Source organism: Lampris incognitus, chromosome 6 (genome assembly GCF_029633865.1).
Source record: "Lampris incognitus isolate fLamInc1 chromosome 6, fLamInc1.hap2, whole genome shotgun sequence".
NCBI lineage: Eukaryota > Metazoa > Chordata > Actinopteri > Lampriformes > Lampridae > Lampris > Lampris incognitus.
The window spans coordinates 9,426,418-9,453,694 of record NC_079216.1 but is presented as its reverse complement, the minus strand read 5'-3'; the positions used below and the strand labels follow the sequence as shown (position 1 = coordinate 9,453,694).

At 43.5% G+C, this 27,277-nt stretch overlaps 1 protein-coding gene across 1 annotated transcript in view; it reads right to left on the bottom strand.

Annotated features, from left to right (window-relative positions):
• Positions 1-24,840, bottom strand: part of tasor2 (transcription activation suppressor family member 2) — a 53,416-nt gene extending 28,576 nt beyond the window's left edge. Inside the window, exons 1-16 of the mRNA XM_056282603.1 lie at positions 24,378-24,840; positions 23,938-24,083; positions 23,260-23,355; positions 23,078-23,150; positions 18,383-18,474; positions 18,126-18,263; positions 17,432-17,565; positions 17,006-17,022; positions 8,594-8,693; positions 8,417-8,511; positions 7,076-7,179; positions 6,851-6,923; positions 6,155-6,229; positions 3,793-5,952; positions 2,616-3,357; positions 1,973-2,456 (exon numbers count right to left, since the gene is read on the bottom strand). Of these exons, the coding sequence (XP_056138578.1) occupies positions 1,973-2,456; positions 2,616-3,357; positions 3,793-5,952; positions 6,155-6,229; positions 6,851-6,923; positions 7,076-7,179; positions 8,417-8,511; positions 8,594-8,693; positions 17,006-17,022; positions 17,432-17,565; positions 18,126-18,263; positions 18,383-18,474; positions 23,078-23,150; positions 23,260-23,355; positions 23,938-24,083; positions 24,378-24,408 (4,560 nt within the window). The 5' untranslated portion in view covers positions 24,409-24,840. The remainder of the gene's footprint in view (positions 1-1,972; positions 2,457-2,615; positions 3,358-3,792; positions 5,953-6,154; positions 6,230-6,850; positions 6,924-7,075; positions 7,180-8,416; positions 8,512-8,593; positions 8,694-17,005; positions 17,023-17,431; positions 17,566-18,125; positions 18,264-18,382; positions 18,475-23,077; positions 23,151-23,259; positions 23,356-23,937; positions 24,084-24,377) is intronic.
• Positions 24,841-27,277: the final 2,437 nt, after the last annotated feature.

Sequence of the window (27,277 nt, the reverse complement as noted above, 5' to 3'; positions counted from 1 at the left end):
TGATACTACCGCCACGTTTCACAGATGGAATAAGGTTCTTATGCTGGACTGCAGTGTTTTCCTTTCTCCAAACAGAACGCTTCTCATTTAAACCAAAAAAGTTCTATTTTGGTCTCATCCGTCCACAAAACATTTTTCCAATAGCCTTCTGGCTTGTCCCTGTGATCTTTAGCAAACTGCAGATGGGCACCAATGTTCTTTTTGGAGAGCAGTGGCTTTCTCCTTGCAACCCTGCCATGCACACCATTGTTGTTCAGTGTTCTCCTGATGGTGGACTCATGAACATTAGCCAATGTGAGAGAGGCCTTTAGTAGTTGCTTAGAAGTTACCCTGGGTTCCTTTGTAACCTGGCTGACTATTACACACCTTGCTCTTGGAGTGATCTTTGATGGTCGACCACTCCTGGGGAAGGTAATAATGGTCTTGTATTTCCTCCATTTGTACACAATCTGTCTGACTATGGATTGGTGGAGTCCAAACTCTTTAGAGATGGTTTTGTAACCTTTTCCAGCCTGATGAGCATCAACAATGCTTTTCTGAGGTCCTCAGAAATCTTCTTTGTTCTTGTCATGATATACTTCCACAACGTGTGTTGTGAAGATCAGACTTTGATAGATCCCTGTTCTTTAAATAAAACAGGGCGCCCACTCACACCTGATTGTTATCCCATTGATTGAAAACACCTGACTCTAATTTCATCATCAAATTAACTGGAGGTTCACATACTTTTGCCACTCACAAATATGCAATATTGGATCATTTTACTCAAAAAATAAATAACCAAGTATAATATTTTTGTCTCATTTGTTTAATTGGGTTCTCTTTATCTACTTTTAGGACTGTGTGAAAATCGGATGTTGTTTTAGGTCATATTTACACAGAAATATAGAAAATTCTAAACGGTTCACAAACTTTCAAACACCATTCTATGTATAACGCTGAGAATTCTAGTGCACAGTGGGTTTTTTTTTTGGATCCCCCCCCTTTTCTCTCCAATTTTACCTGTCCATTACCCCACTCTTCCGAGCCGTCCCAGTCGCTGCTCCACCCCCTCTGTCGATCCGGGGAGGGCTGCAGACTACCAGATGCCCCCTCTGATATATATGGAGTCGCCAGCCGCTTCTTTTCACCTGACAGTGAGGAGTTTCACCAGGGGGACGTAGCGCGTGGGAGGATCATGCTATTCCCCCCACTCCCCCCCCCCCCAAACAGGTGCTCCGACTGACCAGAGGAGGCGCTAGTGCAACGACCAGGACACATACGCACATATGGCTTCCCACCCACAGACATGGCCAATTGTGTCTGTAGGGATGCCCGACCAAGCTGGAGGTAACACGAGGATTCGATTCGGAGATCTTTGTGTTGTTAGGCAACAGAATAGACTGCTACGCTACTCAGACGCCCCTGTCTTCGTTTTGAGAATGTGGTTACTGTTTTAGGATATTAAGCGATTGCGAAAAACTGTAAAATAAGAAATTGTGTATCACAATATGAAAATGCCTAAATTTCATCCCGATAGAATACAACTGAAAGACGATAATATATTGAATTGTTGAACAGCCCTGATAGTATATACAGGTCCTTTTGACAATTTTTTTTTTATTGTTAGCTTACATTTGTTACCCTCCCTTTCCCCACAGCTAGCCTAACTGTTTCATCCATTTCATTTACCTGTTATAGTTGTTGTATTTTCCAGCATTTTGTGACTTGGTTTTGAAAAGTGCTTTAAAACTGTGATTCTTTTTTTCAAAATATTGATAAAATTACCTTTAGTATTATCTGGCTATTTAGTATTATATCTGGCTATTACCAGATAACCAAACCATGTACTGCAATTTCATCTGGTCTTTAGATCAAGGATGATCTGGAAAACTTATGGAATAATAGTCACTGCAAAACTGATAATAATCAGAAAAATCACTAGAATCAGAATTCTATTATCACAATTATTAAAGTAGCATTTAAATCAAACCTGAAACACCAGGGTTCCAGCTTGGTGTAGAAGGAAGGTGCTTGTGTCCTGTAGTCCACCTAGCGGTTCAAGTGCTTGGGAGGAGGTCTGATTCACTTCAGTCTCTTTTCCAGACAAAGTAATCTCTATTCTATTGACTTGCGGCTCTGAAGAAACATCCTCTAAACTGGGTTTCTTTACCTTTAGGTCCAAACCCATAGGTCCTTCTGTAGAGGCAGGTTTCTCTTTCTTACTTAAGTCCAAACTTTCTGGGTTTGAATGTACAGCTGGTGCAGGAGCAGTGGAACAGTTCTTGGGCTCAAATTGAGTTGTTGCTTGTACCATTCCACTGGAAATCTCTGAATTATCACCGTCTTCTAAATATGGAATACTTGTGTCAATGTGAAAGGACCTTGCTGTCGACCTACTATAAAACAATCCTATCCACAAGTGGACAATGAGCTGGACCTCTTCATTGGTGTCATGAATAGTCAAATCCCATGGGCTATTTCAAAGTGTGGGGGAAAAAACAGTCGTTACTATTAAATTACTGAATAAAATGCAATATTGTCTAAAAGTTACAAACATTTGCAGATATGTTTATGATACAGTCAGCATAGCTTCGAATACAATTTTCGCAGATTCACAAACAAGAAATACATACCCATGCAATGCTCTGTTGACAGTTTTATCCATAGACTGATTTGGTAACTTGTTGTCTAGACTGAAGTCATAGTTTTTTTTCCACTCCCTTGTAACTGTGAGGGACCCATCCTTTTCAACAAAATTGCGACACTGTCTGAACCTCTGCCGGCTCATTGAGTCTTTTTTGGGGAATTCTGGGGCACAAGGTGCGTCCTCACTCTTGTCCTCCTGACAGAGAATTGCATGTATTGCTTGGGTTCCATTGTCAAACGTATTCTGATAGTGCTGTTGCAGCCCTGCAGAATGGCCTAATGAGGCTACACTGAAGGATGTACCTGGCAAATCCAACACCAAAGGAGATGGGGGCAATGAATAATCATGTTCTTTAGTTATTATGGAAGCTAAATCTTTGCTTCCCATGAGACCTTTAGGGGGAGATTTTGAGGTCCGAGAGAGGTTAGTGACTTGCTGCCTCAGCATAGCCTGAGGAAGTGACTCCGTTTCAGGGCTGATTCCACAGGCCTTCGAACTTGAGTCAGGATTTCTCTCAAGTGCTTGACTGGACTGTTGTGGAGCTTGGTCAGCACCGGTACTGAGGGCCAAGTCAGCGAGTATAGTAAGAGCATCTCTGGATGGGCCAGCGGTGCCCTTTTTTTCCTTCGGATTCTTAACTGACTTCATACTGACTGACTTCTTCCTCGCACAGCCATTGCGTTTGAGCTTTTCACTGGAAGTAGTTGACACATGAAAATGCAGCCACCCTGTGAAGAAAACATGAGGGGAAAAAATATAAGAACTAAATGAAAATAAATGACAGCAATCATTGATAGCATTTCTAACAATACATTTAAATAACTATTTGCCCGTATGCTAATTTAGCTATTTTATCTGATTTTTTCAATAAAATGACAGGCATTTAATTATAACAAATCATCCTCATTTCAAGAGCAAAGGTATGCATTTAGCAAAAATATCTACCCAAAGCAGGTGAAAGTAAAAGCAATGGGGAAAAAACAGGCAAGTATCTTGTGAAGCACACTCTAATCACTGCAAAGCTGACAGGGTAAATGAATGGGACAAGAAAAGTCTTGAGTCCACAATCACTGTCTGTCACCACTGGAAATTCAGCCTTCATTTTGGTCATATTGCTGGAACAAAATACATAAACATTTCAATGATGGAGAGCTATGACTTACATTTCTTTTTGATATATTCTGTGGATACATTTTGCTGCATTTCAAGTGTTTGCATCCTGCTCGTCCCTAGGAGTGAGGAAGGGGACACTTGTGTAGGCTGAGCCAGTTTGTCGGGCATAGTTTGAGGCCCAACTTGAGTCTGTGTGCTTAAAGAGTCTTCCCTCAATTTACTTGGACACTCCATTTTCTGCATTTTATCAGGCCACTCCTTAGGAGTCAAGCCTAGGGCCAGTGCAAAATCTGGATCTACTGACAATGTCTTTGAAACGTCCTCAGTATCAAGGACACATCTGGTTGACATGTCACTCTCCACCATCTTGATGTCTAATTCTGTCTTGCTCTTCTTGAGTAATGGTGCAGTGCCATGTGTGTTACCTGGTAATGTCAAATCCTCAGGCACACCATGCATAATTTTCCTCTTCCCTTTTAAAACAACTGTGTTTAGTTTACCAAGCAAAACGTCACTTCTTTTTGCATCTTTTATTTGGCAGGGAATATCGGTGTCTCTTCCCTGAAAAGGCTCTGGGATGAAAGTATCTGCATTGTCTACCTCAGCTGTTTTCTCAGAAGAACCTTCTTTTATGCCGGCTTGCCAAACCAACAAATCGTCACCACTGTCTGACTGTCTCAACTTGCTGGGTTCAGAACTGACATGACTGAAGTCTATGTGTTGAAGATGGATCCCCTCATCCATTGTTCCTTTGTTGTCAGTATCTCCACGTTTTCCCAACAATGCAGCACTATGTTCCTGTTCCATTTCTTTGGACTGAGGAGTCACCATGTCAGGGCATTCTTCACAAACTGTTTCCTCATTCATACATTCCGAAGCCTTTATCTGATCAGCAAACTCTACACAGCCATAAGGAACTAAGATACTCCCGCACTTGGTATTAACTGGCTTTAAGTCCCATTGTTCTGTCTTCTTTCTCAGAAAACAGGCTTCATGTTCTGCTAAACTAGTGTCCTTCAATTCTTTTTTCTTAACCACAGTAGACCTCGTAGTCTTTTTCGGTTTCAAAGACAATTTTCCACCATGGCGGCGGCTACGCCTTGGTAATCTCCTCCAATCAACTTTAGGGGGATCTGGGTTATTTGCTGGCTTCCTGGCATGGCCCTGCTTTTCCGGCATACATTTGCCAGCCTCCACCAGTGACTCAGGTGTTGGAAAACTGGTAATCTGATCAGAGGTTTTTGATGAGTTTTTACTGCTTTTTGGGTGGCCCCTGGGTAATTTTCTCTTATTTTTTGGGGGATTATTGAGTTCAGGACAATGTAAAGGATTGTTGACCTTGTCAACCTGATCATTCAAAGAAATGGCATCCGCAATTTGTAATGTGGCTGCTGATAAAGTAGAAGGCTGAATCCCATTAAGCTTTGTAGCTGATGCATCCCTAATCATACTCAGTTTCTCGTCCATATTTGTTGCAGTTCCTTCTGCAGATGTAATGCTGACAATTATCTCTGTTGGGAGGTCTCCTGAGCTGGGAGAGATTGAGAGACATTTTGCCTCAGAAGTAATGTGCGTTTTGGTTAGCGGTGTTGTGCTTGGTCTCCCACTATAATTGGTGGTACCTCCAGTCTGTAAAACACATGATACTTCCATTTGAGGTGCCGTGGTTGAATCAACTGGGATTTCAACACACGCTGTATGACTGTCCACAAATGTCTCAGCTTGTGTTGGAGCATCCTGTTCCCCCAAATCTTCCCCAAGGCCCATGCTAGTAGGACTGACTGGTGCTTCCTCAGGAGATGACAAACAGACGTAAGCCTCATCAACAAGCTCCTTGCTATGTTCCTCCTGTCGAGCTGCCAGAAGTTCTTTGACTTTGGATACCGGCAACTGAAAGGAATCCGGATTGGTCAGGTATGACCCAAAGCTTTTCCATGCCCTGTCAGTACACTTTGGGTCTGTGTAGAGGTGTTTCAGGGCCTCTGGTACATCATACTGGTCTGGAAAGATGTTGGCCTCCCTGGAAGGACTTGATCTCATCCGTAGGTTTATTAGAGGTGCATAATTCTGGATGTGCTGCTCCAACAATCCACAAACTTCTTTGCTTTGGTAAGCAGATTTTTTCTCCACTTCACTTTCAGCATAATTCAGAGCTGAAATTAACTGAACCTTAGATGATATGGTAGGTTTTTTCTTTTCAGCTTTGGTGCCTGTCATGAAAAAAAAAGCAAAACATGTTGAATTTACATTTATAGCATTCATGTATCCCACTGATGCTGAATTAGCACATGACTAACATGATCAAGAAAAAAAACGACAACAGGGAAAATGCGATAAATTTTTATAAAATGAAAAATATGTCTGACAGATTAAGATATTTAAAGTCAGGATAAGAACACATGCAGCCATTACCTCTCTGTATTGCTCTTGAATCTGGAAACAGAAACATGCCATGTAGTGCCTCCTCTTTTGCGCTAAACTCAATACCTTGGAAAAAAAAACAGGTTAGAAACTACTGGCAAGCACTGTCTTGATGCATGCTCAATAAAATCCAGGTAAGAACATTAAAGGTTGAATTAGTTCATCTGGATACGTTTATTGACAGATAAATGTTGTATCCAGATGAACCGATTCAACCTTCTTTGATACTGGCAAGCAAAATACACACTGAAATCAAAGGTCGAATTGTTTGTAGTTTTTGTGACACTAGTTGCATTTCCACCAAGATATTTAAATGGGAGTTTGCAAAAGTAACTGGAAACGCCAAAGTATCCAAATAAATCTGATGTATGGCTAAAAGGTTCTCATCCTCACTTGAGATGGAACAATTTTGAGTGACGGAGATTATAGATCAGAATAATGAAAATGGATTTTTGAGTTTCTCCAATGGTAAGTGATCACTGTCCACCTTTTGTTCATTTTTCTCTTGAATATTTTTGATGACAGAGTCCTGAACAAAGCGAGTTTGTTAAATCATTTTGAAGCAAAGTTATGAAAGGTCCAAAAAGTGGAACAAGTGTATGTCCATCGATTTGTAAGAAGTTAAACAATTTGATGGAAACCTGACTATGACTATTTTATGTCAGTAGTAAATCAGTCATAACTCACTGTCATGCACCAGGAAATGGGAAGAATGTAGCAGGATAAAAAAACCACCATCATTGAGTACAGTTATGAGAGCCTGTAAACAAAAGGTGGGTTAGACACAGGTTTCAGATCCAAAGGAAAAGCATAACATTTAATGATGCAATTCAAATAAACATGAAATCAACAAGAACAGCTTGAAGAATTGAACATCCAGTCCTTTTAAAGTGACTTGAGACAGGAACTCACCAAATCCTTCTCTCTGAGCTCCCGGTGGAGCAGAGACAGTGAGGGGTCTTCAGCTTCAGATGAGACCAATACATACAAGCTGCAGTGTAATCCATCCAGAGAGACTGAAATAAAGCAGAGATTAGACCGTTTTGTCTATTGTAATGCTGAGAATAATACAACATTTCTGAGAAAACTGCATATCATGTTCCTACATAAAACAAGGAGGAACTTGAAATTCCACAACAAACAAAAATTAAGTATGTAGGCATCTGGTAGCATAGCGGTCTATTCCATTGCCTACCAACACGGGGATCGCTGTTTGAATCCCCGTGTTACCTCCGGCTTGGTGGGGCATCCCTACAAACACAATTAGCCGTGTCTGCGTGTGGGAAGCCGGATGTGGGTATGTGTCCTGGTCGCTGCACTAGCACCTCCTCTGGTCGGTCGGGGCACCTATTCAAGGGGGAGGGGGAACTGGGGGGAATAGCATGATCCTCCCATGCACTACGTACCCCTGGTGAAACTTCTCATGGTCAGGTGAAAAGAAGTGGCTGGTGACTCCACATGGATCGGAGGAGGCACGTGATAGTCTGCAGCCCTCCCCGGATCGACAGAGGGGGTGGAGCAGCGACCAGGATGGCTCGGAAGAGTGGGGTAATTGACCGGTTACAATTGGGGAGAAAAAAATTAAATATGTAGGGAGGGGTGCTGCCCGTGTACTAGAATACCCATAGCTCCCTGCTCAACCCTACAGGTGATCCTCCAGCCACCGCCTTACCTTTCAGTGTAACATTATTGGATATAAGCATACTATATCCGGTGACCAAATTTCATGCTTAAAACTGCGGCGGAATTGAAATTCGTTCTCTCTCATGTGTAACCATGCACACCACACATTTAGATATACCTTTTCCTGCAGAAGAACCAAAGAACATAGGACCACGTGTCTTAACATTACTGCTGGCCCCCGTTTTTATTGGAAAATATCCACTAACCAGCTGTGATTGCCAGTTAACTTTCCCTTCAAGTCAAGCAGTTTTCACAGAAAGAGAAGGTGACCAGATCCCTTTTCATTCCTTAAATGTAGATGCAATCGCAACTTAGAGTCCTCCAAGATCACCTGATGACTGATGGAGCATCGAAGATCTTTCAGCTGACTAGCTGGGAAACAAGAGACTTTGTTTTCCCATAGCGCTACACTTTGATGCTAAAAGCCGGTAAAAGATGAGCTGCTAAAAGATGGTAACTTACTGCTTGGGCACATTGATCAAAAGCCCTGCTTGACCATAAGAAGAGCCTTTTTAATATGATTTTAATATTGTATATAATGAAATATTATTATAAATGTTGACAACAAACCTTCGACAGAGAAGTTGGCTTCAAAGGCAGCCTTCGGCAACAAATGCCTCAGATCCGATATTGAAATGGCTCGGTCAAATTTCACTACCGCTGGCCTTAAATGACAACAAAGGACAAATCAACAAGCAGTACTGGTGATCTCATAGTAAATAATGAGAAGTCTGGATCCCAACTTACAACTTTGCAGGAATAAAGGCCCCTCTCGTAGCCTTCAGTTTAACATTGAAGACCTTATCGCTGATCTGCAGCTGACCCCTCCAGGGAAAGTAATGGAATGCTGAAAGTAGATTTATATACTTAGCACAAAAAGTAAGGAAATTTGTGTTTGGTAAATTATTTCTTTGTTGTAACAATGCTTCTTGGCAATAAATCTTATACTGTTGGAAAGCCTGTTTATTTCCCTTTTAAATGGCGCCACATTTGTAAAGAACATGCATTTGTGGGGTGAGCAGCAGAGCTGAGTATGTGGGTTGCACCCATGAAAAATTTGGCAAATCTTCTCTGCCAATGCCAAACAGCTTATTTTGCTGTTGCTATTGACTCTTGTTTTGAGCTTCTGGTACCCCAGGTGCTGACAATCAGGTCCCTGATATAAGATTTATTGCCAAGAAGCATCGTTACAACAAAGAAATAATCTACCAAACACACATTTCCTTACTTTTTGTGCCAAGTTTATATATATATATATGTATGTGTGTGTGTGTGTACACTACATATACACTATATATATACACACACACACTACATATAAACTATATACTTATATATATATTTTTTTCTCATTTGTTGAGCACTTTCCCTACCATCGAGTGTTTCTTTAAACAAAGTTTTATATAGATATATATATATATATCTATATAAAACGTTTTTTCCAAAACCGTCAATGGTGTTATAAGTGCTCAACTAATGAGCGAAATATCAACACAGATACAGGAGAAAAAAAAACTCGTGTTTTCGTGCATTGCAATGTATTAAACATTTTTTTCTTGTATCTGTATTGATATATATATATATATATATACACACACACACACACACTCATATATATAGATATACATATATAGATGGTAGATAGATATGTACACACACACACACAAGCCAAAAGTATGTGGACACCCAAACAGATCACCCATTTGTGCTTGCTTTACATCTCATTCCAAAAACATGGGGATTCATATGGAGTTGGTTCTGCCTCTGCTGGTACAACAGCCACCATCCTTTTGGGAAGGCTTTAAACTAGATTTTGGAACATGTCTGTGGGGATTCGCTCCCATTCAGTCACAAAAGCATTAGTGAAGTCAGATACTGATGTTGGGAAGAAGACCTGGCTTACATTCGGAGGTCCAATTCATTTCAACAGTGTTGGATAGGGTTTATATATCTATATATCAACACGGATACAGGAAAAAAGATTTTAATACATTGCAGTACAGGCCTGTTTCGTGCGTCTCGCACTCATCAGCTGACGGTTTCGGAAAAAAACATATTTATTATATATATCTCCTGTGATGGCCCGGCGGCCTGTCCAGGGTGTCTCCCCGCCTGCCGTCCAATGACTGCTGGGATAGGCTCCAGCATTCCCGTGACCCTGAGAGCAGGATAAGTGGTTTGGATAACGGATGGATAGATGGATGGATGGATGGATAGGGTTTAGGTCTGGGCTCTGTGTTGACCACAGGGTATGTGCACACTTTCAAAGTACAAATTTAACAACAGTTAAGACCTTTTTAATATCTATAGATGGAAAAAATTATTTCCACAGCAAAAAAAAATAATTCCAGAGCAAAAAAGAAAAAATAGATACAATTTTGAGTTGTTTTTTCTATATATAAATATAAAAGCAATTTACTGTACAAATTAGCAGACAGCCTTCTTTGTTAACGAAAAAACAATGGAGGTAGACCCAGTAAAATTGAAAACAATAGTATCAAATACACATTATAAGAGGATATTCAGTTGACGATCTAAACCAAACCTAAGTACATTTCCTTTTCAGACCCTTTCTGGCACAAACAACTTGAAGTCCCTTTGACCCTGTTTGTAGGGGTGCTCCGATCAGGGTTTTTGGGCTGATCACCAGAATCAGAATCAGCCAATACCGATCGCCAATCACAGGGTGGATGGGGGGGATGGGGAGCTTCCATTTGAAGTGTTCTAATTACTGTGTAGCATTATTTATTTATTTACAGCAATAACAGTAACTATTCTTAACAGCATTGCATCAATTTAATTAAGAGTTGAGAAAGTATCATCAGTTGACAACCGTTTATTTAATGGAAGGCAACATATTCCATTCTCTTATTTGGTCATGTACATTATAAAGAAACTGAAACCAATATAAAGAGCGGTTTGGCAAAAAAAAAAAAAAATTTTTTTTGAGGGGGGGGGGGGGTTACCCCTTTTTTCTCCCCAATTGCATTTGGCCAATTACCCCATTGCATCCGTCTCCATCGCCAGTCGTCTCGCTTAGTGTTGCCACTGGTAGTCAAGTAGGTGGTCTCGGACGAGAGAGTGGGGTTGATGATGTGCAACTCTTCCTCACTTTAATCATCGCGCAAGTCATCAGTCATCCATTACAGGATGACTAGATGGTCCTCGTCACTGCGACGGATGAAAAACAGCTCCCAGAATGCTGCCCTCATCCCTTGTGTTGCCCTGGATTTAATCTCAATGTCAATTTGAAGTGTGAGGATGTCATTCTCCACAGCGGGGCCGTCCAGGTGAAACAGTGATGCCACTTTGGAGGCGATGTCATCCAGTTCAATGGATGCAAAGGCAGTAATGTGCCTATTAAACTCGGCAAGATGCTCTGAACTTGCTCCTCTTAATGTGCATCATCAAGCTGTGCTGTGTCGCTACCCTGACGTTTAAGTTCTGCCTGCACGTGAGCAAAGTTTCGCAGGTCGCTGCATTGCAGCCAACCTGACAGCAGCTGGAGCTTGTTTTTAAACACGCTCATTGAGCCGATCATGTTTATTACCGATATATCCTTTCCCTGTAGTTCTAAATTCAGCTCATTCAGCATGCTAGTGAGATCAGTAAGGAATGCCAAATCCAAAAGCCAGTTGTTGTCCTCTAGCGGTGTATATTCAGCATGTTTAGCGAGCTTGAGAAAATCTTTTGATTTCAGGCAAAAATGTACCTCTGCTCAGCCACCTTACATCTGTGCGCAGCAACAGGTCTGCCTCCTCTGTAGGCTCCTTGCCCTTAACTGAGCACACAATCTTCATAGCAATATCCATCACTTTCATGTTTAAGATCTTCCCACACAGCGCTTGTTGGTGAATTACGCAATGATAAATAAGGAAGTCCGGGAAAGAATCACTTTGCTTGCACAATCCAACGAACCCATTAGTACAGCCTAATGGTGTGCCATCTGTTGTAATGGAGGCGAGTTTAAAAAGCAGCAGTTTATTCTGTTTAACGAATTCCATGAACGCTTGAAAAATATCTTCGCCTCTAGTCTGTCCTTCAAGTGGCAAAATGGTGAGCAGCTCTTCTTTTGCACTCATGTCTTCAAAGGCCGCTCTAATGAAAACGCTTAACTGTGCCACGTCCACCATATTGGTGGACTTGTCGATCTGGAGGGAAAACAATCACATGCGTCAATGTCGTCCTTCAGTTGCTCGTGAAGATTCTCGGCCATTTCCTCACAGCGCCGTGTAACTGTATTCCGGGACAGTTGAATGTCTTTAATGGCATTCATGATGTCCGTTTTATTCTTGAACTCACCGGAGAGTGCATCCGCAGCCACAACAAACGCCTCTTTCACAAGTTCGCCGTCTTTGAAAGATTTCTTATGCTTAGCAAGAACATGACTGATGTGATACGATGCCATCGCTGCAGCCTTACCCTTGGTGTTGGGTCTCATGAAACTTGACTGTTGCGCTGCTAATTGAGACTTCTTTCCAATTTTCTGGTTCGTAGAGCTGTTTTCATTGAGAAATCTGTATCATAGCTTTTGTGCCTCATTTTAAAATGCCGCTCCCAATTACCCTTCTTTGGTATAGTCACACCAGCACTGCAGATCAGACAGATGGATTTTATGTTGGAATAAACGAAAAAATAATCTTCCATTCATTGTAGAAATGATAAGTTTTCGATCTTTTGGCTTCTGCCATTTTTGTTTTTTTGTCGTCTCCGAACACTCAGAAGAAAATTAAAAGAGAAGTCGGTCTTGTTAATGTTAGTCATGGCTCTCGTCTCCTCTTCTCCACTTTGACACCGACAGTGAATGTAAGGTTACGCCTTGATACGTCAGAGCTTGCGAGTGAGATAATTCGCCAATAATATCTTGACTGATGTTGAATCTGACTAATACAGACTTGCCTCTTAATGGTTAGTCAGATTCGATGTCAATCAAGATGTGAACACAAGGGACTGCCGATTTATTTATTTGTTTATTATTTTTTCCGAAATCTAATTCAATTTTTTCAAATCATTTTGCAATCAACTGGCAAATCACCTCATGAGCGACTGGTCGATCACTATCAACTGGTTGGGCGCCTCTGGTTTAAAATGACAGACGATCCATCTCCCTGCAGCTATTATCAGAGATGCTTCACTGTGACAACACACCCTTGGCCACAACGAGCTGGAGTGTATGTGCCATAAAGGGTAGTACCACTACTACTACTTTCAGCTGCTCCCGTTAGGGGTTGCCACTGTGGATCATCGGTTTCCATTTCTTCCTGTCCTCTGCATCGTCATCTGTCACACCAGCCACCAGCATGTCCTCGCTCACCACATCCATAAACCTCCTCTTTGGCCTTCCTCGTTTCCTCTTCCCTGGCAGCTCCATATTCAGCATCCTTCTGGCTGGCTAAATCTACATCCTTCATGGCCTCTGCCATGTTTTTAGTGTTATCCCTTAGAATAGCGTGTACCTTTTCTCTCGGGATTCCCCAGGATCGTAACATGTCACTGAATGCAACAGCCAGAGCCTCTGCTGTGTGTGACCCTGTGAATTCTTGACAAGAACAACGTTGTGTTGTTTCACATTTTGACCAATAAAGTGCACAGTTAAGCTTAACACGGACACGGGACATGCACTCGAATTCCAGATGTCACTTGTAAAACTAATTGATGTGACACTGTCCTTTAAAATGCTGTCAAAATGTGTGTACACTGTTTGGTAGAACTGCAGCAGGCATACGTCTGAAATATTTAAGCCCTGGAAGGATATAGCGTGGATCCAAGTAGGTAATAAGTCGTCGGAACCCTTCATCTTCCACTACAGAAAGAGGCTGCTGATCAAGGCCAATGAATTCCATTATCTTGGCTGATATTTCTTTTGACTTCTTACTGTCGCTGCTATAGGGTTCCTGCCATTTAACTGTCTCCCTAACTGAGAACTAAGTGATGGAAGACTGAGTTGGCTAAAGGGTTAACTTGCTTTACTGACTTTGTGGTGGCTTGTCTTTCATACTCGCCATATTCTTTGACGTGACGAATTCTCAAATGTCTGATGAGGTTCGTGGTAAAAATATCGTTGTTGCATTCCGCCACAAGGGATTTCTGCTTCACGCACTGCATATAGCGATTTTGTTGTCTTTTTCGGACACCTTGTAGAACTGTCAAACCAGTGAAGCCATTTTAGCAAGCTTCTTTCGCCACGCACAGAGAAATGTCTCACGTATTTTGCGTCATCTGATCGGCTCTTCTGATCGGCCTTTATAGCGTGCTCCGATCAAACTAGCGTGCTCCGATCATCTATTTAGAATGAAAATCAGCTGGTAATGATTGGCGGCTGATCGATCAGAGCATCCCTACATGTTTGTCAATGGACGCTATGTCTCTCATGAGGTGTCGCAGTTCACCAGCTTCTTCGTCCTTCAGGTGAGACGTTAAACCGAGGTCCTGACTCACTGTGGTCATTAAAGATGCCATGGCACTTATCGGAAAGAGTAGGGGTTCCCCCACTTCACACGAACAGACCGGGGCAGATCTAGCAGGGCAGAATTTTGACCAACTGACTTGTAGAAAAGGTGGCATCTTATGATAGTGCCATGTTGAATGCCACTGAGGTCTTCAGTGCAACCCATTCTACTGCCAATGTTTGTCTATGGAAACTGCCTGGCTGTGAGCTTGATTTTTTGCATCTACCAGCAATGGATGTGGCTGAAGTAGCCAAATCCACTCATCAGAAATGGTGTCCACATACTTTTGGCCATATAGTACATCTTTTACTTACAAACCCCAATTCCAATTAAGTTGGGACGTTGTGTAAAACGTGAATAAAAACAGAATACAATGATTTGCAAATCCTTTTCGACCTATATTCAATTTAATACACTACAAAGACAAGATATTTAATGTTCAAACTGATAAACTTTATTGTTTTTTGCAAATATTCACTCATTTTGAATTTGATGCCTGCAACACGTTCCAGAGAAGCTGGGACAGGGGCAACAAAAGACTGGGAAAGTTGAGGAATGCTCAAAAAACACCTGTTTGGAACATTCCACAGGTGAACAGGTTGATTGGAAACAAGGGAGTGTCATGACTGGGTATAAAAGGAGCATCCCCAAAAGGCTCAGCCATTCACAAGCAAGGATGGGGCAAGGTTCACCACTTTGTGAACAACTGCGTGAGCAAATAGTCCAACAGTTTAAGAACAACGTGTCTCAACGAACAATTGCAAGGAATCTAGGGATTTCATCATCTCCAGTCCATAATATCATCAAAAGATTCAGAGAATCCGGAGAAATCTCTGCACGTAAGCGGCAAGGCCGAAAACCAACACTGAATGCCCGTGAGCTTCGATCCCTCAGGCGGCACTGCATTAAAAACCGACATCATTCTGTAAAGAATCTTACCACGTGGGCTCAGGAACACTTCGGAAAACCATCGTCAGTTAACACAGTTCGTCGCTACATCTACAAGTGCAAGTTAAAACTCTACCACGCAAAGCCAAAGCCAGATATCAACAACACCCAGAAACGCCGCCGGCTTCTCTGGGCCCGAGCTCATCTGAGACGGACTGACGCAAAGTGGAAAAGCGTGCTGTGGTCTGACGAGTCCACATTTGAAATTGTTTTTGGAAATAATGGATGTCGTGTCCTCCGGGCTAGAGAGGAAGAGGACCATCCAGATTGTTATCAGCATAAGTTCAAAAGCCAGCATCTGTGATGGTATGGGGGTGTGTTAGTGCCCATGGCATCATGGGCAAAGGCCCAAACATACTCGAGCGGAACGTACGCGGAGCGGACTCCGCGAGGAATGTCCGCAGTCATTTGGGCTTCCATAGTCGAACGCACTTCCGCGTTGTAGTTTCCTGTAAAACTGTCCGTGAAACATTGCATTACCCACAATTCTTGCGCGTCGTTTACACTCTTCTGTCATGGTGTCCGACACTGACGATGGGGAAGAGATGCTCTGCCTGCTGGCTCTAGAAGAAAATAAACTGAAGAGACGGTGGTGTGGGTACTTTCGCACCTCGTCTGCCAGTCTCTCCCCAACGCTCGCCTCCATCATCAGACGCTCCGGCTTTCTTTGTTCCACCACGCGATGGCGGCAAATCCAAAATGCAGATCGGTGTCACATTTATTGGAGGTCAATGTGAAAAATACATGCCGAGCAGCCTTTTGTGCGACACTGGTGCGCGGCGCGGACTCATCGCGGTCGTAAAATCTGAGCTTTGCGCACACAGGGCTTGCGGACGTCCGCTTTTAGTCCGGCGGAGTCCGCTCCGCGTACGTTCCGCCCGAGTATGTTCGGGCCTTAACTTGCACATCTGTGAAGGCACCATTCATGCTGAAAGGTCCATACAGGTTTTGGAGCAACATGTGATGCCATCCAAGCGACGTCTTTTTCAGGGACGTCCCTACTTATTTCAGCAAGACAATGCCAAGCCACATTCTGCACATGTTCCAACAGCAGGGCTTCATAGTAAAAGAGTGTGGGTACTAGACTGGCCTGCCTGCAGTCGTGACCTGTCTCCCATTGAAAATGTGTGGCGCATTACGAAGCGCAAAATACGACAACGGAGACCCCGGACTGTTGAGTAACTGAAGTCGTACATCAAGCAAGAATGGGAAAGAATTCCACCTACAAAACTTCAACAATTAAGTGTCCTCAGTTCCCAAACGCTTATTGAGTGTTGTTAAAACGAAAGGTGATGTAACACAGTGGTGAACATAACCCTGTCCCGGCTTTTTTGGAACGTGTGGCAGACATCAAATTCAAAATGAGTGAATATTTGCAAAAAAAACAATAAAGTTTATCAGTTTGAACATTAAATATCTTGTCTTTGTAGTGTATTCAATTGATAATAGGTCGAAAAGGATTTGCAAATCATTGTATTCTGTTTTTATTTACATTTTACACAACGTCCCAACTTCACTGGAATTGGGGTTTGTATTATGCTTAAGATGGACTGTAGAAACCTCATTCATCGGTGAGCAATTTGGGGGTAAATAGTCTTTCAACTCCTGGTTTATCCTCAACACACATTACACGTTAGAAAAAAGACAAGGTGAGGAAACAGGATAGTCTGACAAAAAAAACCCAAAAAAACAAAAACCTGACGATGGCACCCATATAATACAGAAAATCACAGAGCTTTAGGATTTAACAAACATCACTTACCCAATTCTTCCTTCACGCTGAAAAGAAAAATGGAAAATTACAATTAATATATACAATCCACTACTTTCACATATTTGTTTTGTTTTTTTACTATGAAACAACTTATTGGGCGGGATATGAATTAGTGTAGCATTAAGGGTTAATTTAGACTTGGTCCGTCATTGCTATTGACAACCATTACGCAACACAAATGAATGTGTTGATTGATATACTATAATACTTATGCTATGGTAAAGTGTTCTGTCATTGCCATGGTTGACAAGACACCGTCCCATGCAGCACAGATAAAAGCATTCAGAACCGACTCCCTATAAACAGATATTCCATGATAGTAACCTTCTTTTTATGTCAAAATTTCATAGTTTCTATACAGGGACAGTTCCAGAAATGTTGAGCAACCAAACATGAACGAACCGCTTACAGTACCTTTTCTCCTGAGGTTCTGGGGGTTTTGTCTGGGTATCTGTATATGAAAATAATACGACAGCAAAAGGACAGGCATGGCTGGGAGTCTGGGCTGTTTCGTTGCTTCCATCCTGTTGCAGCTCAAACATATAATACTGCAAGACCAATAAAATGCACTGATCACTGATAGAGCTGGAGGAAGAAGGTATATATTCCACAAAGTACACTTTGGCCAGTGGTAGACTGGGGCTCCAAATACACACTTATATTTCCAACCCCACAGAACAAGAGAGCATTTGATGGTTTGTGCTCATGTTCTCCTTTCAACGCTTATTGACAAATAAGGAATAGATATGTCCGGATCCTTTTAACAGGTTCAAAGAAATGAGACGTTCTCCACACTTAAATACAAGCAATTATCTTTCAACAACAACTTAGTTTTATATAGCGTCTTTCAAGGAACCCAAGGACGCTTTACACTAGATAAGAACAAAAACAAAAAGATAGATTAAAAAGATCACAGACCATAGGCCTTAGTAAACAGGTAGGTTTTAAGTAGTCTTTTAAAACTGTCCAAATATGCAGCGCTGCAGAACAATCAGGGCAAAAAAAAAACAAAAACAACCCGACTGGTTGACATCACGTCAGCCAATCAAGTTTCAATTCAGTTTTTATTCTACCAAAAGTAACGGAGCAGTAAGAGTGCTGATCTCACCTGGGTTCTCTCAAAGGCAAGGAAGGCGCTTGTGTTGGTAGATACCGCAGACAATTGTTCAGACACATGGCAGTCAAAGCCCACAGACGGCACTGTGAAGTTCTGAGTGTAGTTCTCGGACACTTTTTTCACCTTACCCTGGAGGAACCACAATCAAAAATGATTCATTTCGCAGAAAGATTCCTTTTCAATATCTAAAGAAAGACAATAGCACTTTTATATCCGCACTCATTTCCCCCTTTTCCTTGTATCAATACCTTGGTAAGCCTGATGATGGCAATGTAACCAGACTTCCCAGAATACCAGCAGTTGAGATCCAGACAGTCAGAGTACTTGGCTATATACACACCTAAGTAAATACACAGTTATAAATCTTAAGTGCTTCCATCAGGTTATTGAGTAGCATGCCAGGACACATTCAGATGCAATAAAAAAAAAAATTCAGGATGTGTGAAATGTATATTGATATTCTTTGCTCGTCAAGATTTAACTGGGTGATGTCATAAGAATAAATGATGAATCTAGTTTTTCGAGATTATTTTCTCTTATCCGTTTTATCCATAGACAACCTGTTTGACTACACTGCTCCACTTTTCAGCAGATCTAACTGGTCTTCCCAACAATCTCCTGTAATTTTCCAGCAGAAAAGCCACACCTTGAAAACTGTCCTAGAAAACTGCCAAGGAAATGTACCACACCCTTGAGGACAATTCACATGTATGAGAAACCACTAATCCATTCCTAAAAGGGGTAGAAAACTTTGTTTTCTTCAATTTTTAACACTTTTTGAGCTAAGAACATGTTGGTGTAGGTCTGGGATGGTAGACCTGACTGCCTCCTTGATAAATTCGACAAAAAAATTAGACACATCACATGGCTGCTTCGAGGGAGAAAATCTATGCTGTTTTTTGTGTTGGGGACAACACATTACAATCAATGCCTTCTGAATTGCCAACTTAATATGGAGAATCATCAAAGAAACCAAGACCCATGTGACATAAGCAACACATGTGGGGTCCACCACACTAGACGAATAAAATATGAGGCGAGCAAAAGGCGACATGCCCGTGTTGGTCAACTAAACTCTGGAAAGACTTGTGAGACGCTGGGATGAGATGTTCTACTACCACACTGCCACCTCCAGTTTAACACACCACCACTGTCCTCTACATCTACACCCCTTTATATCCTTTATACGTGGACTTTATCTATACCAACTGCAAAACGACAGCTTTTAAAGGTTCTGCGATTTCTGTCTTTCAAAACCTGCCTCCCAGCCAAGTACACTGCTCAAAAAAATAAAGGGAACACATAAGCAATGCAATGTAGCTCCAAGTCAATCACACTTTTGAGATATCAACCTGTCCAGTTAGGAAGCAACACTGATTTGTGAATCAATTTCACCTGTTGGTAAATTGTCCAATTTCCACCAGGTGGAAATTAGACAATTTGCAAGACAACCCCTATAAAAGGAATGGATTTGCAGGAGGTGGCCACAGACCATTTGCCTGTCCTCATCTTTTCTGGCCGATCTTTGGTTAGTTTTTCATTTTGCTAGTGCCCTCACCACTAGAGGTGGCATGAGGCGGTATCTGCAACCTACAGAAGTTGCTCAGGTAGTGCAGCTCATCCAGGATGGCACATCAATGCGTGCTGTGGCAAGAAGATTTGATGTGTCTCCCAGCACAGTGTCCAGAGCATGGAGGAGGTACCAGGAGACAGGCCAGTACACCAGGAGACGTGGAGGGGGCCGCAGGAGGACAACAACCCCGCAGCAGGACCGCTATCTGGTCCTTTGTGCAAGGAGGAACAGGAGGAGCACTGCCGGAGCCCTACAAAACGACCTTCAACAGGCCACTAATGTGCAGGTTTCTGCTCAAACAGTGAGAAACAGAATGCATGAGGATGGTATGAGGGCCCGACGTCCTCAATTGGGGCCTGTGCTCACAGCCCAACACCGTGCAGCCCGATTGACCTTTGCCAGAGAACATCTTGGTTGGCAGATTGGCCATTGGCGCCCTGTGCCCTTCACAGATGAGAGCAGGTTCACACTGAACACATGTGACAGACGTGAGAGAGTCTGGAGACGCTGTGGAGAACGTTCTGCTGCCTGCAACATCCTCCAGCATGACCGGTTTGGCGGTGGGTCAGTGATGGTCTGGGGAGGCATATCCTTGGAGGGCCGCACAGACCTCTACGTGCTAGCCAGAGGTACCGTGACTGCCATTAGGTACCGGGATGAGATCCTCAGACCCATTGTCAGACCATGTGCTGGTGCAGTGGGCCCTGGGTTCCTGCTCATGCATGACAATGCTCGTCCTCATGTGGCCAGAGTGTGTCAGCAGTTCCTGTATGTCGAGGGCATTGATGCTATGGACCGGCCTGCACGTTCCCCAGACCTGAATCCAATCGAGCACCTCTGGGACATCATGTCTCGTACCATCCGCCAACGCGATGTCGCACCACAGACTGTCCAGGAGTTGACCGATGCCCTGATCCAGGTCTGGGAGGAGATCCCTCAGGAGACCATCCGTCGTCTCATCAGGAGCATGCCCAGACGTTGTAGGGAGTGCATACAGGCACGTGGAGGCCACACACACTACTGAGCCTCATTTTGAATCGTCTTGAAGAATTTCCACAGAAGTTGGATCAGCCTATGTTCTCATTTTCCACTTTGATTTTGAGTATGATTCTGACTCCAGACCTTAATGGGCTAATGATTTCGATTTCCATTGATCATTCTTAGGTTATTTTGCTCTAAACACATTCCTCTGTCTAATAAATAAAGATTTTCAGCTGAAATATTTCATTCATCGAGGTCTATATTGTGTTTTTAGGTGTTCCCTTTATTTTTTTGAGCAGTGTAGAAACCACCACAAATGATTATGGATGCCAATTCAGAAGTGCCATAAGATGCTGTTCTTCTAATGGCTGCTAGATACAGGCTCCAAAAAGACTCCAATTTTATGGAAGTCAATGGGGAAAACCCCCTAATTCTCTCTCTCTCTCTCTCTCAATACAAGATAAACAATTTTCCCCCCACAAGAAGTTAGGCTCTCATCAGCTAATTCCACTTCAAATGTGTGTTTTGGCAGGCATTTTGACAAATTATTGTTCCATTAAGAGAACATAGAGGCTTAAAGATTGGCACGTTTGTGGGTGTGATTGCTTTGACTGGCAGGTTTCTCTGATTGGCAGGTCTCTCTGGAGTGATTAGCAGGTTGCTCATGTGTCTGAAGTAGCTCCCATTTCATTGCCCCGATTTAGAGGTTCCGGCTCCAAAATTTGACAACATGACAGAAAACATATACACAAACTTGTAACTTCAAAAAGCCTCATCAGAAACCTATGGGTGACGTAACAGATGCTAGTCCATATTTTAGAAAGTATGTGGTTCTAGCCCGAAACCTTTATTTTGGTAAACCAATAGAGGGCTCCCCATCCTTTAGAAATCTAATGTTATCGCATATAACTATGGGTCCCCTCACAGTCATCTCACTGCATATTTCACCATTCCAGTATGATGGAGCCAGCTTAACCCAACTCTAAAGCCTCGTCACATGGCAAAACAATTAGATAAATGGGGGAAAAGTAGATGAAATATAGGTATTACTTTTGAGAGAGGTATAAACACTGCAACTATAAAGGCATAAAAACTGATGCCGAGCTGGCCATACAACGGTTAGACAGGTAAGTAACACTGTCATTAAATACAACCATGTGTGATAAGTTCAAAAGTATTGTTCAGTGTTTTACAACACGATAATCTCTTCATTTCACACTTCTGAAGAATCTCTATATTAGGTGGGTTGCGAAACTGTGAGACGTCATAAGCGTTAGCCGTTTTATTTGCAGGCACCGTTTGACTAAGAGGGCGAGGTATGTCTGCCAGCGTTGTTGCAATTACTACTGGTCACTGATGGCGGGTCACTAGAGAGAAAAAATTAACTGATTGTAACTTCAAACACTGAATATTGTCAAGGGACAAGAGCCTAATGAAAATGTTCAAATATTAGGCTTTGACCATGCCAAACCTTCAGGGTAACAAGGACATATAGCCAATGACATTGTGACCATTACAGCCTTTGCCTCCATCTTTGTAACAACATAACTGTGCATGTTAAGGCACCATTTCCCTTGTAAAATCAAACAGGGATTCCTGTAAGTTGATAGTCTGATGCTTCACTAGCTTCTAACTTCCATGTTTTTACAATGCTTCACTGGGACCACCCCCCCAAATACTGTTACGTACATCACCGTTTACGCTGGTTGGAGAAAAACATTTGACTGGTTGCAGAAAACAGTTCATTTCTCAAAAAGATTCCACTTGCAAGACTTGAGTGCTCTCACCTTGGCCAAAGAAGTGATATGTTAAACTTGAGGTTGATTTGGGGGGGGGGGGACGACTATCAGAAAACAATTCGATTAATAATAATTATAAAAAGGTCACCAACTTTAAAATGTGGCCACGTGCGCGTTGTCAGTTTCTCTTTCGTACCAGCAACATTTTTCTTCCACTTTCATTTTCCAATACATTCTAATAGCTTGCTGACAATCCTTTCACTTTCAAAAGCAGCGAGACACCAGACAGACAACAGAAGCCTTCTCAATTTGGTAAGATAATTACTCTACTGTTCATCTTTAACTGGAATTTTCACTGTGGTAAAAAAAAAACCCCTGCAGAAATACTAGGAAAATTGTCTCTTAAAAGTAAAAGTAAAAACATTGTGATTAAATAATGACCTGCACTGCTGTCTTTGCCTCGATGATACAAACCTCCTCTTAAACTCAATTCAGACATTCTTTAAGTTACATACCTACTATATGGAAACTGCTTTTTTCTGCTCAGATTGTAATTTCTGTGCGAAGTGACCCGACTGCTGACAACAAATAGGGGGGCAAGAGGGAATTAAAGTGTTCCATCTGCCCAAACTACTATTAACACCATTTACCCTTAGAGGGATCTCCGAGCGACGTGCAGATGCTGTTCCCAGTGAACACACCAGCTTCTCCAAATTTGTTTACCTTTGAATAAAGAAAAATACAACTCTAAAACATGCAACGCTGATGGAGAACTTGAATGCATGTTCATACCTGGCAAAGCCTTCATGTCACCACAGCCATTTTTCAGTACCTTGTCTGCATCGTCAAAGAACAAAAACCCGTAGGACTCCTTCAGGTCCTCTTCTGAGTAGCCCATACCTTTCCTCTTTGCTCTAAAGTCGTCATACTGAAACAAAAAAGGCAGGAGCATTTGCTGAGAAACCCAATATAGACAACTGCCATTTGATTACATTGCTATGCTTCATGCAAAGTGCTAAAGGGTAATCCTGTCCTGATTTAAGGGAAGCACAGGAGACAGGTTAGAGTTGAATTCATCGTTTTGATTCAACGGAACGGGGCTACATTCCGCTTGAAAATACATACAGCCGATCCTAATGCCTAAGACTGCAAACTACTAGTAGGGGCAGCAAACGTTTCGCTACGTTCAAGGAAACCACTCTCAGCCAGCACTGAAGTGGGGCCGGTGAACGCACGCGGCGCGCCTCTGGTTCCACTTAGTTTAACGTTGCTTTCTGTCGACACGTTCAAACGAACGCTGAAAACGCTGCCAGGGCATCTTTTCCCCCAATTGAGTTGCAACCGTTTTGTTGGAACAACTTGCAGCCACAGAATCAGAAAATAAACCCCAAAACTGAGCATCAAGCGCCGTGAAACAGAACGCTGTCGTTCTAAAAACAGACTTCCACTAAGCGGTGGACTAGCGAGAGCACACGTGGAAGCGCTACATTGTTTCCAATATGTAACCAACCTGTTGCCGCTGCGAGGCGTTCCTCACCGCGAGGAACGAGCTGTACCGAAAGCAGCGCCTCGACTCCTCGTACAAGTACGCGTCTTGGAGGGCAGCCAGGATGTGGCGAGACGTTTCGGAGTCCTCGGGCACGGGTACGAGAACACCTGACGGCGAACACGGAGAGGAGACACGGTCAGCCGATCCGGACTCGGGTACATGTGAAGTAACAAAAGACTGTGTCGAGAGACGTCGTCGAAACCGAGGCGCACGAGTCGGGTCGCGCTCGGATGTATATAAAGTGTACATTTTGGAGTCGACGGCTCCATAACCCACATTACTAAAAGCCCCCAAACCAGACCAAACCGTGCACGCCGACTCCAATAAACCTAAAGCGCGACGGTAAAGTGAAACTTGGCCGAGGGCAGGAGGGGAGGGAGGGAGAGGGAAACTCGGATCACCTTCACTCGACTCGCCCCCGCTAGTTTCCATGGCGGACGCTTTATGAACGCTCCGGCTCTTCGTTCGTCCTTCCGATGGCCGCCGACATCCCGGCCGAAAAGCGAAGCGCCATGCGGCTTGCTGGAGGGGGAAAAGAACCCGGTCGAACTTCCCCCTTCTTCCCCCCAGTCGGCTCGTTCGGCGGCGGCCTCGGCGCGCCGAGCTCGCTGGAGCCGGACGCCCGAAGCACGCGCGCACCGCCGAAGCGCGAGCGGCTCTCGCGAACCAGGAAGTCGCGAAGTCGACCCGAGAAAGCTCGCACGAAACCACCCGCGCGTTCGGGATTAGGGTCGGCGTTCGTCGCCGGGCGTGCGCCGAACCGTTCGAAGCCCGCGCGGCTGGCGTGGCGACGGCGTGCTCAGTTAATCCGCGCGGCCGGAACGGCGACGGCTCGCTGCGAAAGGGAAACAGAAACCGAGCGGCGCGAGCGCGTCCATCTTGAAAAGTCCCGAGTCCGTTCCGTTCCCCCCCCCCCCTACTTGTCGAAGCCTTGCGCAACCGGACGAGCCGCTCCTGGCGGATCTTGTTTTTCTCCCGTTTGCTGCTCTCCGTCGTGATTTACTCGGCGTCCGACTGCACGACTCACCCAAACTCGATGGGGTCAGGAGTGAGACGCGCGTGGGTTTATATTAGTGCGTGTGCGTGTGCGTGTGCGTGTGTGTGTGTGGGGGGGCACTATCATGAAAAGCAGTAACGATGCGAACTATTTAACGAAGAACATTTGTGCTGTTTTCATTACACCGCGTTTATAGTGTGTGTGATTAAATCTGGCTTTAAACAGTCGTATGGGATCTCGCCCGATCTCTGTAAATTATATTAAACGTTAATAAGACCACAGGGGAAGGGGGTTGAGGGCACCTAGCTAGAGAGCACGCACCTGTGTTGACTTTACCGTAACTTCGGAGACACGTGTACTAGTTTTAATTATCTGCACGTGGTAATGGCGGTTTCCACGGGTTACTACGGGCTCGTGGCGCCACACGTCAGAGATTCGGGTTTTGCAGCAGAGCAAATGGCCGTTTTAGCCATTTCGGATTATAAACCTTCATCTTAATTTGTATTTTGTTATAATGTAACCGGTTATTTTCTTGCCCGGTGCGGGATTCGATACGTGGTGTACTGCACCACAAGGCGACGTCACTAACCGCTCGGCTAAAGGCTCAAACCCGTTAGCTAGGGGCTAACGGGGTTTATTACTAGTTCGTTTAATTGTAAAGCTTAACCCCTTGAGGCAAATTTGTAATTTGTGATATTGGGCTATACAAATAAAACGGACTTGACTTAAATCACGCTAGCTTACACTGGCTCCTACAGCAAAGCTAACATTAGCTAACTCAACTAATAAACCGGTGCTAATATCTGGCCGGTTTGCTTAAAAAGTGTAAGAAAAGTATTGTTGTATTATCATAGAAATTTACAATATGTACAACCTTCTCCCATTGTCAACACTTCTGTAACCGGTCATTTTCTCGCCCGGTGTGGGATTCGATACGGCGTGTATTGCACCACAAGGCCACATCACTAACCGCTCGGCTAAAGGCCCAGACCTGTTAGCTAGGGGGCTGACGGGTCTTATTAGTAGTTCACAGTCGTCACCCTCCCCGGAAGCGCGCCCTCGCGCTTTGTTATTCCCGCGCTCCGAAGAGACTTCTGAGGATCTGCACGCTTCCGGATCCCACCGCTGCCACCAATGTAACCGGTTATTTTCTTGCCCGGTGCGGGATTCGATACGAGGTGTACTGCACCACAAGGCCACATCACTAACCGCTCGGCTAACGGGTAGGGGCTAACATGTCTTATTCGTAGTTTACACTTCTTTAGTTTTCTTCAAATCTGCTTAAAACACTGTCTGTTGAATCGTTGGTTTGTTTGGTAAACTGAATACTCACCGCAAAACAAAAAAATCAAAAAAACGTTATTCGGACAACCGTTACCAGTCCCATCCACACAAGCGCCGTTTCAAAAAAAAAAAAAAAAAAAAACTCCGCCGATCAATGGAAGCGCTGTCATGACTATTCCAAACCAACAGGCGGCGATATAATTCTCACCCTAGCCACATTGGCCAATCAGAAGCGTGAAAAAGCTATGACCAGTGCATCACGTGTAGTAGCTGTTAAATTCAACTCAATGGAGAAAAAGAAAAGAAAAGGGGCGCCCGGGTAGTGTAGCGGTTTATTCCGTTACCTACCAACACGGGGGTCGGTGGTTCGAATCCCCGTGTTACCTCCAGCTTGGTCGGGCGTCTCTACAAACAACTGACCTTTCGCAAATTCCCGCCCCCCTTAGTTACTGTTGCTATGCCCGTCAAGCATTTCAGAACTATCCAGGAAGTAGCCGCAAAACATGAAGGAAGAAATCAGTGCATTGTGTGGGTAAAAGTAGCAGTAATAATACGTTAGCTGTATTAGCTATCAATAATAGCTAGTAGCTAGCTTAGCTTGGAGCAGACAGGTATTTGTGTTGATTCTGGATGGATTAAGCTGGCCATGGGGTCTGCTATACTGCCAAATCTATTGCCCACATTACGCTTCTTGCGTTCTGGGTTTCGGGAAGGGAAAGAAAATGACACCCCCTCCAAACTTTTCACATATCTAGTATCCGATTTGCAGATCCCATAGGCACACTGTTTCAGCATGTTGCTGTGTGTTTGAAAGCTTGACGGACCGTTGCTAAGGTGGGATTGGACAAGCACCGTTCTGGGGCGGTGCTTTGCGAAAGGTCAATCGGCCGTGTCTGCGGGTGGGAAGCCGGATGTGAAGAGTAGGGGCAATTGGCCAAGTACAATTGGGGTTAAAAAAAAGGAGGAGGGGGTCCAAAAAAAAGGTCGAGTAAAATGGTGGCCAGTGAACACGTTTTGCTT